Below are 15955 nucleotides of genomic sequence, written 5' to 3'. Positions count from 1 at the left end.
GCCCAGTCGTAGCTTTCTAGTTACAGCACTGACATTTCTGCAGGCTGGAGTAGTGGAAAACATGAAGAAACTGATTTATCACAGCCAGCCATAAGTGACTGAGGCTTTACATAGCATGCTCGAAGGAACGGAGATTGCAGCCTTTCACAAAGCTCTTGGGCTCTCTGTTGTCTCCCTGTGCTCTGAGTACTCCCTGCCAAGCTGGTGCGTCTGCCAGCAGCTCAGGTATCACCTGCACAGACTGAGTCTCCCAGAAGTGACAACAGGAACCAGTCAAATGAGCTGTTTCTCCCATCGTGCTACTGGCCAGAAGCCCTATGGAAACAGCAAAAGCTTGTCCCAGGGGTAGGACCACAGCCAAGACGCCCAATGGGATGGGGTGCTCTAAAATGCTTGTGAGAAGCACTTTCGAGAACATCCCAAGAGTTCTGCAGTCCCCTCGAAACTTGCAGGAGGTAGTGAAGAATAATAGGTCTTTGCTATCTAAACTGCCTGAGTGCTCTAAATCCCACAAAGACCTATGCATTTTGCAAGTCTGCCCTAACGTGTACTGAGACGCAAGCAGGGAGTAGGAGAGGGAGAAAACTGAGTCTGACAGAGCACACACCACCTCTCTGGGCTGACAACCTTCTTCATTAAGTAGAGCTGTAACTATGTGGAAAGGAGCAAATACTAGACTGAGAATCAAAAGCACCTGGAGATCAGGATTCTGCCTCCTTGGAGGACAGACAACCCAGGCGGAGGATACAATCCTTCCCCAGACCTACCTGGGAAACTGCTTTCCAGTCTGGTAAAAGGCCAAGTCTACACTCCCCCCACAAAAAAACACACACACCTTTTCCTCATAACGCATGAAGACCAGGATGGATACTTTTCAAAATGTTTTTTAATTAAAACCAAAAAGAAAGGAGCACACACCAGAGCTTGACATGGGCTAGCCAAACCGCTGGTCGTCGGGACGTTGCAGTGGCATGAGGAAGGCTGAGAGCTGTGTTCCTGCGCAACACAGGAGCAGCGGCACAGACGCTGGGGCTCCCGGGAAAGCACCCTGCCTGCCGGAGGGCTTTCTGCTGAGCAGATCTCTCACGTGGCGATGGGGAGTTGCATCCTGGAGCCCAGCCTCTCTTCCCAACAGACAGAAGGAAGTCCTGGAGATAGGGGAAAAGACGTTTTCAAAGAATCTGCATTTTTGGAGCACTTCTGGAGAGGATTCCCAGGTGGTTCTTTTGCCCCTGCCGGCAGGCTACATGGGTTTACAGAGGCTCATCTTTGGCAGTAGCCACGCTGGTAGGACCCAGTTCTGCTTCCACTGAAGTCAATTCTTGTCCTTCCTTGGCCATAACTGCAGCTGCACCGGGGCTCACCATCACCAGCCGATTGTGCTTTAAGGTTAAATCCTCATCCAACATCCACCTAGCCAACAGCTCCTGGGAGCTTCTTCATGCTCGTGTGTACCAGCAGATTCAGGTAAATGTGAACATGTTGGCTGCAGCAATGAGATAAACTTTTCAAGCATGCCCAAGAGATGGAGGAGCCCAAAACTAATTCTAAGTTGTGACCTGGGCACTAGATCAGGTATTGAAACCTCCCTGCTATCTAATAAGGGAATGCAGTTTCCAAAGCTGCTGGTGTGTTGCTCCACCAGCCTGGTTTCTTTACTGGACAGGCTGGACTAAAGAAGTGACACATTTTTCACACACAATTTTTATCTGTTAGAATTTACTAGATACGCTCCTCATTTGTCTGCCACATATTTAAAAGATACTTCAACCTGCTCTAATAATCACATTTTAAAACATGCATCAAGTTTGGATCAGAACAGCTTCTCTGGGAAAATCAGTAAGCCCAAATTGCTGATTTAAGGCCTAAATATCAGTCACTGGCCAGCCAGCCACAAAAAGCCACTCTATCCTTGAACTTGGAATCCTTGGAATTATTGTTATGCTTGGAATTATTATCCTTGGTATGGTTATTATCCTTGGAATTTATTTTTTGGCTCAGACTAACCCTTGTTAGTGTTGCACTACAAGTTTATGTGCAAACAACTTCTGCAGACATGAGACCAAGGTAAGATCTCGTATATCCCAGGGTAAGTCAGAAAAGTCCACAGGAGTCACGGGACTAGTAACTGCCATATGGGATCAGGCCTAATGCATGCATCAGAGAAGCAAGACAGCTCCTTTGCTCGAGGTCTGGCTGATTCACTTTGCACACACCACCGCTTTAGCATTAAGTCCTTATCTAATGGCAAACCTGTTTCAACAACATGCAATACATATCAATGCAATATGCACTGCAACACACAATACGCATCCAAAGAAATATGCCAATGCAAAATTCTGACTTCTCAAACATAGCAGGGCTCACAAGGAAGTCTTTTACAAAAGACAATCAAGAAATCACCTGAAACCATGAGACCCAAAGGGCCTCAAGCAACCAGTACCTAATAACAGATGCTAATTCATGAAAGAAACACAAACAGTGGGGCTGAGGTAATGGCAGAGATTTCATTAGTGCAATTAACATTTATAATGGTATGTTCTTTAATAGAATTTAAATAAGGCTTTGAATAATTACACACACTAAAACTAACATTCCATAACCTTATTCCGCATGGAAAAGCAGCAGAAACAACCCTCTGGACTGTACAGGGTCCAATTATGAACAATTACATTCAAAAAGTAGATCAAAACAGAAACAACCCTTCCCCCCAAAAGCATCAACATCTCTAAAGTCAACTTCCTCCCCTAGCATTAGAAGTGTGAAAACAGATGAACTGGGCTTCAGCCCAGTAGATTTGGCCTCATCAAATTACCAGGAGTGCTTTCCAACCCAGAGTCTCTCTCATTTCTTTAGGGTCATGGAAGCTCTAGGAAAAAAAAAAACGTGAATTTCCTAAGCAGCGGAAGGTGAGTGCTCCCTTCCGGGGGCCCAACAGTGTTTATTAATTATGGAAGCCTGAAAAAAAAATCTATATAACACTGGTATATGTGTTTATGGTGCCTGTCCTCCTTTAGAAACTACTCACAGACAATGGGGATGGGTGCATGAAAAAAAAATCAAAGCAGCATATGAAATAGTAATATACTGTCTCAAAATCTGCACCGTCCTGCAGAACCAGGAATTATAATTTATTCAGATTGTTCTCAACAGATCCAATCTACGCTGGATATGTAAAAAAACAAGAGACTAAGTCATCCAGGAAAACCAACTGAAAAAAAACTGCACACTGTTTTGTTTTTAAAAAAATGAAACAAAAGAAAAAATCCCAAGAAACATTGATGAAAGCTCAGAAAAATTTGTCGTCGATTCTGAAGTGGGGCCTTGTGACATCATCTGGGTTAATGAAGACAGAGATGGACTTCCCTGGGTTCTCAGTCACTAGCTGCTGCAACTTTTTGGCTAGTCGGTCATCAGGCTGGTTGGGGTCCCCTCCGTCTGACTGCGGGGAGGGGATGCTGGTGGTGCTGCCTCGCCGCTGGAGCTCTAGCGTGAGCCGGTTGGCTGCTTTGACGTGCTCGATGGCAGTTCGGAGGTGTTCAGCAGGGTCTGAGCGGACCGAGGACAGCTTCCGCGCGTGCAGCATGACGGTTTCTTCAGAGAGGTGCTCCAGCATGTTGCACTGAGGGATGAAGTAGTTAGGGCACATCTTGTTGACCAAGCAGTGCTGGAGGTCATCAATGAGACCCAGGAGGAAATGGGCGGCGTAATCCTCCTGGGCCAAGTAACTGGCTGGTAGCCTGTCACAAGCCCACAGCATCATGCTTCGCAAGTGATATGGACTGATGGCTTTGGGGCGGGACAGCAACTTGATGATGATAGCTTTGCAGGCCTGATAGGCTTGCATGAGGCTGCTGGAGATGCACTTTTTCAGCTGCACTTCACTTCTGGCAAATGACAGCCTCCATTCATTGTCCTTCTTCCCCTTGTAGGAACATGCAGGCACTAAGTAAAATCCACTTATGACTTCCTCCTCTGTGATCTTCCCATCCCAGAAGTGGTTCTCCATCAGCCAGCTCTGGGCCACAGCTGGCCAGCCTTTGAAGGACACGACAGGAACAATGTCGTACAGCATGCGGCTGCTGCCCACTCCCAAAATGATGGATATGATAGTCCCATTCTTCTCTACCTTCTCTACCTTTGGCATCCCTCGCTGAGGCTTTTTCTGGATCTCAGAGAGGACAATGCTAATGGAGTCATAGAACCAGTCTGCAACTTTCGTTGGGGAGAAGAAGTAATTGGTAGCTCCGTTGATATGGTCCACGATCGTGCAGCAGTCCTTCCATTTGCTGATGGTTCCCTCGTCAAAGAGCCGCAGGCTCAGCCAGGAGTGGCACAACGCTGAGTGGCGCATGTCCAGCGTGACTGGTTGGTTGCGGTCATGCAGCTTCAGCGCAGGCACAAGCAGGGTGAAGTCCATGTCATAGTCTGTGCCTCGGGCATACACATTCAGCTCATCAAGGTCAATGTCCACCACACCTTCCCGCACACCACCTGAGAGCAGCAGGTACTCATTGGCTACAGGCAGCTTCTGGTCAAGTTTCTGAACCATGCCTGCAAAAGAGAGAAAGAGGAATCCTTCCGTGAGAATGCAAACAGATTTGGGATACAGGATTTAAACAGGGCTAAAACCCATCCCATGCTCAGCAGGAAAAATAAAACAAAAAAAAACAAAACAAAACAAACAAGCACTGTTAGTGCAATACAAACGTACATCAGGCCAACTTTTAGTCCCACCCAACTCAAGGCAGGGCCATCCCTGCACTCCTGGGAGTGGGTAAAGTCCACCCTAAACATCATATCAGGAGCAATGGAAAAGAGCAAAAGTCTCCGTAAAAGCACAGCAACACCGTTTTGAGGACTAAATTCTTAGGGGAAAACATCTTGTGGCAATACTTGGTGTTCCTGTCTAATTCTCCATATGAAATTCCTTGTAAAATATACTTTACCTGTTTTATTGCTTCCAAGAGCACTGGACCCAGTCCATTTTCTGCCATGAACTGGGATGATTTTCCTGCCAGGCAAGTAAGGGCATAACCCTTTTCATTTCATGCAGCTCCAGAGGCTGCAAGAGAAGGAAATAGCTCTGGAGGAGTGCTAAGAAACTTTTCCTGCTAAGACCTGAGCTAATCCCATTTTGTGATCTTGCCACATGCTGCCCTATTCATCCTTAAAGGATAATAACCAAGAAAAGCTTCTATCAACCTCAAAGACATTTTCTGAGGCTAAGATACACAGCGAACGACATTACCCTATGGAGTACAAAGCCTTGTGCAGGACAAGTAAGTGGCAGTCACTCCTTCCTTGCACCCAGAAGAATGAGATCTCTAAAGAGCACCCAAATCAATATGACTTCTGGAGACAGTACTGACACAGCTTCCAAACCCCGCCATTGAACCAGTACAAGCAGTGCACTGCTTTAGAACCTAGTCGATCCTCAGTGCTGTAGACCCCACACAAGTTGTGTTTGAGACCCAGAGGGTGGAGGCTGGGTCAATCACATCACAAGGACAGGGAGCAGTTGCTTTTTTCCAAGCATACAAGTCAGCACCAACCCTTACTGTGGGGCAGCACAGCTATTCAGGATTTGTGGTGTCCCAATGGCCCATCCTGCCTCTACGCTGATCCAGAAGTTTTCACTCAGGACTGTGATCTGTGGCACCCACCACGCAGATCTGCAGATGTTCCTGAGCGAGACAGACAAAACATGACCATCCTATAGAAGGAACTGTTCAAACCTACAAAATTCAATGAAGAATGCATTTTTTCTAAATATATATATATATATATTAATTTGAGGGATGAAAAACATCCTGTGAAGTTCTGTAGTGTTCCCTTTGCATCAAAACTTCTATGTTACAGCAGAACATTTGACTGAAAAAGATTGTATAATTTTCTGAAAAGGAGAGATTCTCCACCGGGGAATCTACGCTAGGATGACTTGCTCTCCGTGACCAGAAGAGATCTTCTGTTCTTATGCAGAAGCAATAAGGCTGATGAACTGACCTCATTCAATCAACAGCAAGTGAGACTGAAGTCTTGCCTTTTTGAACACTCCAAGTTCATCTGCTGGGAAAACAAATAACGAAGCTCCAGGACATGTATGATCTACCTCCAATGCCAGATGAGAGCAGGTGCCATTCCTGCAATGCTAACCCTACACCCGCTTACAATGCCCCTGACTTCATTGGCACAAAGCAGAGCTTGCACTGGACGAAGCCTGGGCAGCTGGCTCTACTGCCAGAGGGGCTGCAAAATGGCAGGTAGCAGAGAAGAGGCTTCTGCTCCTGGTGAGTGGAAAACATTTTAGTAAGAACTATCCCGCAGAGTGAGAGCCACAGCTGTCCAAGCACTGTCATGCAGACACTCCCCCAGAAGAGACACTTCTCTTCCCTATAGAAGAGAAAGAAAAGGAGAACACCAGTTTCAAACATCCTTGCAATAGGAAATGCTTTCTGCCCACAGAACGCTCTTTACACTTCCTCTAGGGAGAGGATATTTGTCATGCTCTTCATTAAGTCCAGTTTTCAACGCTGAAGACTCCTCAAAGGGAAAGATGCAGTACGCTGCCAGTAAGTCACTTGCTTTTCTCCCTCCAGAACTCTAAACCTACCATCAAAGGAGGAACATAAAAAAATAATGAGCCATTGGCTACAGGAAATGATCTGATACATCATCAAAATCTCTCTACTTGGATTGCTGCAAAGCTTAAATCCAAACCCTTGAGTCATGCCTGTCTCAAAATTTCCCCTTCAAGGCCTTGACCAGGAACATCTGCAGCTCTGCCACAGAGCTAGAGAAGGAATTTCTGCTAACAGGTCACAGCAGCATCACTGATCCAATTAAAGCTGTGGAACAAGGGGTTGAGATGAGGTCCCTTTGAGGAAAATATATTTAGAATAAGCATAGAGTGTTCTATAAATAGTTGGGACAGCCAAAATCAGGATTCAGTAAGGCTTTGGGGGTTTGCAGTATGTTCAGACTGACCCCCTTACTCAAATCTATTTGATATGTGAAAGGATTTCAAGGAATTCTGTTAGCCAGCACTGCATGGCAGACACTACCCTGGCACAAAGCTTTCATCCCAAGTTCCAGCAACCCAAAGCAAGCTGCGAGAACCACGTGTGTGCACAGCGGAAGCAGGTACTCCAGCTCAGCTAGCATGCAAGTGCAAGGACGTAGAAAAATAATCAGAATTGGTACTTGACCCAAGTACTTAAGGTAAGAGGACCAGAGAGCCATTGGGATTCTCATCTTCCTATCTTCGTACCATGAGCAGCCAGGAGGGGTTACTGATAACCTTGGGGAAGTTGTAGAAGCCCTGTGGAGTTGTCTGTAAGGGCTGAACCCAGAACTTGTAGGATCAAACACAGGATTTTTATCTTAGCAGAAGCACCAGCTCTCATGGCATCAGAGGAGGTTCACAGATATTTAAGAAGACTCTTGCTGCTACTAGGGAAAAGAATTTGCAACCATACCTTGCATAATGTTCTTTTGAAAAGGCTGTTTGGCAAAGCTGGCATCTCGCTAAGTAAGAGATCTGTGTTCAGTTACCACTTCTGCCTCAAGTGCCTTAAAGAAGCTGTTTTCTTAGTCATGTAACCAGTTTAAGACCTTCCCAAGATACAAAACTCAGCATCATAACAAGTAACTGAGTTACTAGGCTTACAAGCATGAGGAAAGCAGAGAATATGAGAAAATAAGAAGGAGAAACTGTAGGCCAGGCTCTCTGGTTAGTTTACTAAGCAGTCAATTCAGAGTGGTGCAGGTGAGCAAATGAGGTCTATAGAGAGGACTTCACTCCTTTGCTGTTCCTTCAGTGGCAGGAAAATAGGATTTATTTTTACTCCAAGCACTGAGATACAAGGAGAAGAGAAAAAGGACAAAGAAAAGAGATTTTAATTTTACATAACAACTAGATTTGGGATACATCCTTGAATGAACTGGGACTCTGATGCACATGACACAGAGACTGTTCTGTCCATTAAAAAAAATAAAGAAAGAAAAACCAATGCAAAGATGTTCTCCAGCCACTCCAGAATTTCAGATGAACTGATTTCACAGCCTTCAGTGTGTGTTGGGATCTGCTGCTATTTCATGAGCAGCTTTGTGTAAATAAGGAGGAACTTACAGACCTGTCTTAGAAGAAACTGACCACAAGAAAATTACACAAAAACCTATTTCTAACATATGCATTTCCTTATTTTGGGTTCCTTCTTGACGTCTTCCTTCCTGACACCTTATATATGCAGCCGTTACCATTAGAAGAAAATGTGAGCAGAAAATACCACTCCGTTAGTCTGACCTAGTCTCATCAAACTGAGTGTGGAGACGTTCAGGGCAGTCACTGAATTACAGGACACTTCTGCTGCATGTGAAATGGAGAGAGGTCAAAAGAGCAATGGGGTGCTCAGAAAGGCTCCACAAAGGAGGATCTTTCAGAACCCTGCTCGCAGCAGAAGCGTATCACAGGAGTGCTGGGCCGAACCTAACCCGGGCACTAACTCTGCACTGCTCCGTGCTCCACCTTACACCCCAGTGCCTGCACTTGCAAATACCTTGCTCACATTCTGCTGGGGAGGAGACAGCCCAAACCGTGCACAGTCTCCACTTTCCTCCTGCACAGCCTGCGGTGCTCCCTGCAAGCTGTGGGGACCCAGAGTTACTGTAACATCTCTGTCCTTGCAGACTTTCTATGGCAGGAGGTGTTTGCAAGCTTGCTCAAGAAGCTCATGTGGTCCCTCACATATCATCTTTAAAGTCTTAGGAGCGCAGGTGTGCTCTATCCATCAACAGCACAGGAAGCAACAAGACGCTACTAAACCAGAAAGATACCATGAAGGACCCCAGGTTAACAGCAAGGGGCTGCAGCCCCCATGCAGCTGCACAGGGGAACTGAGCAAGTAGAAGCGATGTTATCCAGCTGCTGCTCCTCATTGCCAAGCTTTCTCTGCTCACCTCTGGACTTCGCCATCTAATCTGATCTGAGAAATTCTGCACATCACCAGCTGTTACAAATAGCTGCAGCACAGAACAAACATGCCCAGTTCCTGCCCTTTGGCCCCGCACTGGAGCTGAGAAGCCACAGGGTCCCCTGTCCAACCACACTCACGGGCACAAAGCGCTGTGGGTTCAGTCCAGGGACAGGGTGCAGCCTGTGAGGGATCGGAGGAACTTTGATACTCAGATGCTTTACATACTTAACACGCATGCATTGATAGAGGGCTGGAAAGGGAGGACTGGACAAAACCGGCAGCGTCCTTCACCCAGCTCCTTTCTTCCTTTCACACGCACCAGGAAAAAGCCTACAGAACTAAGCTGAGATTTTCTCTGAGAAATCCAACACCCGAGCTGGTATTCTCACTGATACCTTCTTGCCCCAGCTCCGTCTTACTTTGCAGGTAATTTGACTTCCACAAAGCAAGGGAGTCAGATGCTCATTTCCTCAATCAATAGCAATGATGTGGTGTTCTGGCACTAATCAGTGGTTGACCTTGCATTTAAAGCCTGCCCTCTCCAAACCATTAGCCTGCGCTCTAACAGAGGTCTCCTGTTACTTGCAGACAGCATTGTGCAGACCTGCCTATTGTCTTAAGCAACATTTTTTAGCAATCATTTTGAATGAGAAAGAAAGTGAGCATCAAACTGCTACTACTGCACCCCCAACACCTGGGAAGAAACATAGCTAGCTCCCCCTCATAGAAGAAATCAGCCTAAATCCCCCCTGACACCAGCGGGGCTCTATGTTTTCATTCTCCTGTCGACCCACCCAGGGTAGACCCATCCAAGGTGCCAGGCACACGCGAACTCCCCCACAAGGAAACTCTCCTGAGGGGTTCCAGGAAGGAATCACGTCCCTGAGGAGACAAATGCTGGAAGCAGTTTTGATTCAACAGATCTCAGTTGCCCTCAGTTGCCTAGGAAGCAGCCATATACAAGGGATCGTCCTTGTATAATGAGCTCTTCTACAGGGAGGGCTAGGGATCACCCACAGACACCACCTTGCCTCCCTTCTTTACCCTGGTTAATCTGTCCAAAGGACCCAGTGGAATCAGGGCTCTCGAGTCCATCCCAGTTTCATGCTTAATCTTGGGTATGTCTTTTTTTCTGTGTAAAACCATTGCCCTCCTGAGCCCCAAAAGCTAAGGAATTTTGACCTCCAGGATGCTCAAAAAGTTACTGGAATTGCTCAGACAGCATTGAATGCACACCAGATGTTACCAGCAGAGAACCAATTTGTAAGCTCGTGATAAATCTCAGGATCCTTCCCATCGGCCATGAAATTCTTAACCTTGACTGACCAAAGAAATCCAATGAAACCCCAAGCTAGTCAAAACCAAAAAGCTTTTGTCATTTTTAGTAAGGACACTAGATAGGCACTCTGAAGTTTCTGGACAATTCTGCTGCACACAGCAGACCCTGTAGAAAAGGAACATTGTTCAAAGGCACGCTCCCTGCGGAGGTCTCCCAGCTATGCCCAAGTGACACGTGCTGAATGCGAGGGGCTTCTTTAAGACAGGGATGGGAGGCTAACTGCTGCAGCTGGCTTGCGCCGATTCTTCTGTTTCTTCTGCTAATTGCAAATCTATTTATGAATTCACGAGTTGCTGTTACGCAGAACTGAAGGAGTCAGCTCTTTAGCAGTGTCTTGAGTTACGAAGCACTTTGTGAGATGGCTCTTGGCGGAAGCAGGCAGAGGGTGGGAGGGGAGTGGGGAGACTGCACCGTGCGATACCATTTAGTCAAACATGGGAGGCGAGCGAGGGAAGCTGCTCTTTGCAGGCTGATACCAGTGTCCTACTGATTTTGCTCCTTTTAGAAATCTTGTGATACAGTGACAGAACACACTGCAGGGGCCCAGCACCCCCTTGTAAAAGAAATCAGCTTCTTTTTCCGAAGGCTCCTTTTAAAACAATCTTAAAAATAGTGTCCCAGTTTTTTTTTCAGCTCCCATGTGTCCTGGTGGAAGTCACCCAGCTAGCTGAAATCCTGTATGCCAATGCAGAGGGGTATTTCAAAGTGCTTTGGGGGAAGGGGGAGGGAGGAGAGAAAAAAAGGAAAAAAAAAAAAAAAAAGAAAAAAAAAAGAAAAAAGAAAAGAAAAAAGGAAAAAAATAAAGGAGAAAAAAGGAAAAAAGAAAAAGAAATAGAAATAGAGGAAGAAAAAGGAAAAGGAAAAGGAAATAGAAAAAGAAAAGAAGAGAAAAGGATGTTGGGTTTCCTGCCTGCCAGGTGGCTTATCCAATGGACTTACAACAGAGTTACATTAGCCAAACTGCAATCAGAGTGTCTGAAAGCTGAAAGCCTAGCAAAGAATATAAAGTGCAGGTGAAATAATTGTTTTAGGGTCTGAAGAACGTGTAATGGTGACTGAGCAGCTGACAAGAAGGAAGATGGGAAAGAAAGGGTTTGGGTTTTCCCAAACTAGAGGAAGTATTTACAGCTTTGTCTTTAACAGCCCTGACGGACTTATCTGCAAGGAATGTCTCACTGCTCTCTAAATCATTCTTGCTTTTGGTAGAGTCAGTGCCTTGCAGCACTGTTTCACAAGGTACATGGTGCCAAAAAGTATTTCCTTTTGCTGGTGTGGTAGGAAATGGAGAAACTCACCTAACCACAGCACCTTCCACAGATCACTCATGAGGCATAGTCAGTCAGCTTGTCACTGGAAAAGGTAGCTTATTTAGGCTTCGTATGCCTGACTGTTCGTGTCACACCTGGGTGAGCCCTGGGATTGCCAGGCCCTACATGAATCGATGTGGCCAACCCTGCATGTTGCATGAAAAGTGACTTCTCTGTGGATGTCTTCACAGTCCTCTGGAAAATACATCAACAGCCCTAGCTGCTAAAAGTAGCTTCACTCCACCGCCAGGTTGCTCAATGCAATGGAGTTCTCCCTAGAATTTCATCTCACCTTCAGGGTATTGCACCTGGGGATGCCAACACTGATCTCACCACTTTACAAAGGACATCGATGACACTGGAAAATAACTGCAAGCAGGACAGGGGAAGGCTTTGGAGACTGCACAGGAGAAAAAAGCCCTGATCTTCCTTCAAGCTGCCATCCAGACCTGGCTACGCAGCGCCAGGTGCCCCTCGCAGACAATGCGGCAGCGCTCCAGCAGCGAGCAAAAGGAGATCAAAGCCCTTCCCTTCCTGACCCAGGAACTCCTTGTGCTGCAAGTCAGTCAGACGGGCATGTGTACATGACGGGCAGAACGTGACTCCAAGGTTGCAAAAACACTTCGGGCCCCTCTGGGATGGCCTTCTGTTCTTAGTTCCTGCCTGGTCTCCATTTGCCTGTCCCCACAGGGCTCAGTTGCTGCAACACTTCACATTCCGGTGCCGGCCGTGGGCTATGCCCAGAGGAATGCCAGCACACCCTCACATCCTGTAAGTAACGCACGAGCCTCCACCATAAATGCACCACGAGCTGTTCCTGGCAGGCTTCCTGCTTGCAGTTATCTAACACACTGGGAATTTTCTCCCCAGATGCCTAACCACCAGACTGTTTTCTGTTCCCGTGGACCAGGCGTTTTCTACAAAGACGAGTCACAGTCTGAGCATATCACAGCACCATTCCTTGTGGCCTGAACACCCGCTGCCCATCCGCAGTGCCTGCCTGTTCTGTAATAACAACTCTGCCTTGTTACAGAGCAGCATGTTTGTCCTTGACAGAAAAAACTGTCACTAAATTATACAGGAAAACTTCCTTGTGGGGTGTATATGGCTACAGGAAGCCATAAGAAAGCTGATGGATAACCGCAGTTGTAATTCAATTTACTGTTCTGGATTGTGTCCTGAAATCCATCACACGTGGCTTCTGGGATCAATGACATGATCAGGATGGCATCCCCTTCGGTCACTATCACCTCTTCATCTTCCTATGACTAAAAGCTATTTTTTTTTTTTTTTTAAATTATACCATGGGATAGGTTAGAAAAGGATGATTCCAGGAAACCAACCAACTCTCAGAAGAGCTCTGGACACAGCTCCTTTCTCTAAATGCCAAAGGAAAGCATGTGTCTTCAGAAGCCCTTCTGAGGCATCTGGTGGAGAAGACATGATGCAAATCCTCTCTCCATCCCCTAGAATTCATTGGACTCTGTGCATACATCCCTGGCCTGGCCCCTCTGACAGATCCTATATCCAAAAACTCGAACAAGCCAAGACAGACAGGCCAAACACATCTGAGCCACCCGATGCCAGGACTACAAACCAGCCTTTGTCCCTGCAGATCAGCACAGATTAGACTAGCAAGACAAGGCAGGGAATGCAAATACTTGGTCAGGAAGTGCTGAACTCAAAAAGGCTTAAATACTACCATGCTGCCTGAGATCATGGAGCTGACAGCGAGCTTCCCTGCAGTAATAACCAATTTCCCACTCACCACAGAGAACATTGCCAAAGCCATGTGGAACCTGATCAACTAAAATATCTATATAGAATTTATTTGTTAAGGCCCCATGTACGGCATCAGCTGCACGAAAGAAAATTGCTGCTTGGCTTTGACATTCACGCATACACATTGCCAGAGGAAGAAGTTATAGGCCAGATCTTCTGCTAGCAGAAAACACAGCAGCTCCCCTGAAGTGTGTGGGAACACTTGGCAGAAATTGCAGGGGCATTCCTCCTCCCTTTCCATGGGAGACAGACAGAGGAAAACCTTAGCTTTCCAAACCTGCTTGCACATATCCCATTGCTCCTACCCTCCTGCCCCAGCCTCATCTTGCAGCGGTCGCATTTGACAGCCCACGAAAGCAAGCAGAAGGAAGGGAATGGATGATCTTTTTTCTAACAGCGACTGTCAGTCCCTAAATTCTCAGATTTTAGAGTCGCTTATGTGTGGCTGAGCACTGTCATCTGCTAAAGAGCATAGCAGGAAGCACTGTGTGGATTCCAGTGGCATCGAGTGCCAAGCCCGCAGCCCTAGCAGCTGTCAAGGATCTCTTATTCCCGCAGCACAGGCAGAGGCCAGGAAGCAGAGAGCTGGGACAGTTTCAGCAAGAGAGCAAAACAATCTCTGCTACGGCACAGCAGAACCTGGGCCACCTTGCATGAAGGCACGCAGGGAAGTGCCACTGCCTGGTGCAGTACTCCAAAGGTGCAAAGCACCGCGATGTAAGAAAGCAGCAGTGAGAAGTCACGTAGCCATGTGGCCCTGCAGGATCCTCTTCTGCCTTCCTTCCTATGCCAGACGTGAAGTGTTTGGTGGGGAGAAGGAGCAGGGGGAGCTCTGGCAGGGGCTGACAGCACTCACAGCTACCTGATGCCCCACAGACGTTTGCAGTGAGACAAGGGATGTGGTTTTGGAGCAGTGCTCTGCTACCAGGAACAGGATTTGGAATGCTAACGCCAGTTCAGGCATGAGGCACTCACGGTCCTTTGCACAGCACTCTCACCCCATTTTGCCTGCTCTGCTCACTTGGGAGAAACTCCAGGAGACCAGACCCACATCTGTCACAAAGCCTCTTCGTGCTTACCTGGCATGAAACAGAGCCTCATGCACATTTGGTTAGAGCAGGCCTGGTGATCCCCCAGCTCATCAGGATGGCAGTTACATTGTGAGGTGAAGGACAGAGGGAATGCAAAATTGTTGCTGATCACACAGACAATTCACAAAATATGTTCCACAAAGACATTCTCTCCAAAGCCCTTTCACATCTAAAAATCTAGGGGAGTGTGGTCATAGCATGATTTGGGTCCAGAGAACTGTCAGAAAGTTATGCAGAAGACCTCGTGGAGTAGGAGGTGCTCGAGGCCAGGCTGGATGGGATTTGGGCAAGCTGGGCTGGTGGGAGGTGTCCCTGCCCAGGGCAGGGGTTGGAATTAGATGATCCTTACAGGACTTCCAACCCACATCAGTCTATGAAATTCCCTAATATTTCTGTAGCAATAATGAAAAATGCTGAAAAGCTTTGTTGACAAGTGCAGGTAAAGAAAAGTTTGGCTTAGAAGAGGCAGGCACACAGAGGATGCAGAACTTTCACATAAAATCAGTAAACTGAAATCTCACTTATATTTTATGGATGTTGTTGTGAAAACACTTTACAAAATTTCTCCATGGACGTCCAGCTCCTGCAGGGCCTTGCTATTCTTTGTATGAAAACACTTCCCAGTCACCACAACAGGAGTGGATGTTGTGAGAACACAGCCCTGCTACAAAGAAAGCAACAATTGATAGTATCCTCGCTAGTTTCCCGCTGACAGCTGGCCCCTTGCCCCATGATTAATGGACAAACAAAGAAGATTATAGACGTAAATTTGCTAACAGTTAATATAATTAATTGCACACGGTTGAAGCAGGAACCCGTGGGTGTGGGATGGCCCTATAGCAAGGCTGTTTGTTCCTGGAGTCAGACAAAGCTGATGTACAGCTCACGCCCCGAAGACATCTGAGCATAATCCTACTTGTTTCTGGCTACATTTGGGGAAGGGCTTGGCAGAGGAAAAACGAGAGAAATACTGATTTTCGGCTGAAGCCAATCAGCAACAAGACACAAACCATGCACTGAGCTGCACTGCCCTTCTAGCTGGGAGACGCTGCTGCGACAGGCAGCTCCACTCTCACTAGACACTGGTCCTGCTCTGCGTGTGCAGCCCCAACATGTCACCCCGATGGGCAGATGGAGAGCTTTGTCACAGCACCGGGGCTACAAACACAGCACTAGAGCACAAACAGGCCCATGTGCAGGAAAGAAAGGAGGCTAAAGTATTGCCTGGCAAGGAGTAACAGGGGATTTGCTTCCTTGCTGTTCCCATCCCGGGGTTTTGTAGACATCTCCAGATACCTGCTGTCCTCTGGACACCTCCAGACCTCAATTATGTAATCTCTTCTACTCAAACACATGCTGCTCTGCTCTCCCTGGCTCACAAAACAACCCACCAGGAGGAGCACTGTCATTAGGAGAAAAAAAAAAAAAATCCTCAGATTTGCTTCTTCACCAGGGCTGGAA

General features: G+C 46.9%; 1 protein-coding gene across 1 annotated transcript in view; it reads right to left on the bottom strand.

The window, feature by feature from the left end:
* Positions 1 to 868: 868 nt before the first annotated feature.
* The window catches only part of MB21D2 (Mab-21 domain containing 2), a 56559-nt gene continuing 41472 nt past the window's right edge, over positions 869 to 15955 (bottom strand). The window contains exon 2 of the mRNA XM_035334695.1: positions 869 to 4554. Within this exon, the coding sequence (XP_035190586.1) occupies positions 3290 to 4554 (1265 nt within the window). The 3' untranslated portion in view covers positions 869 to 3289. The remainder of the gene's footprint in view (positions 4555 to 15955) is intronic.

This window comes from Oxyura jamaicensis, chromosome 9, assembly GCF_011077185.1.
Source record: "Oxyura jamaicensis isolate SHBP4307 breed ruddy duck chromosome 9, BPBGC_Ojam_1.0, whole genome shotgun sequence".
NCBI lineage: Eukaryota > Metazoa > Chordata > Aves > Anseriformes > Anatidae > Oxyura > Oxyura jamaicensis.
Note: the sequence above shows the minus strand (reverse complement) of the source record. Positions and strands in the feature narration are given on the sequence as shown.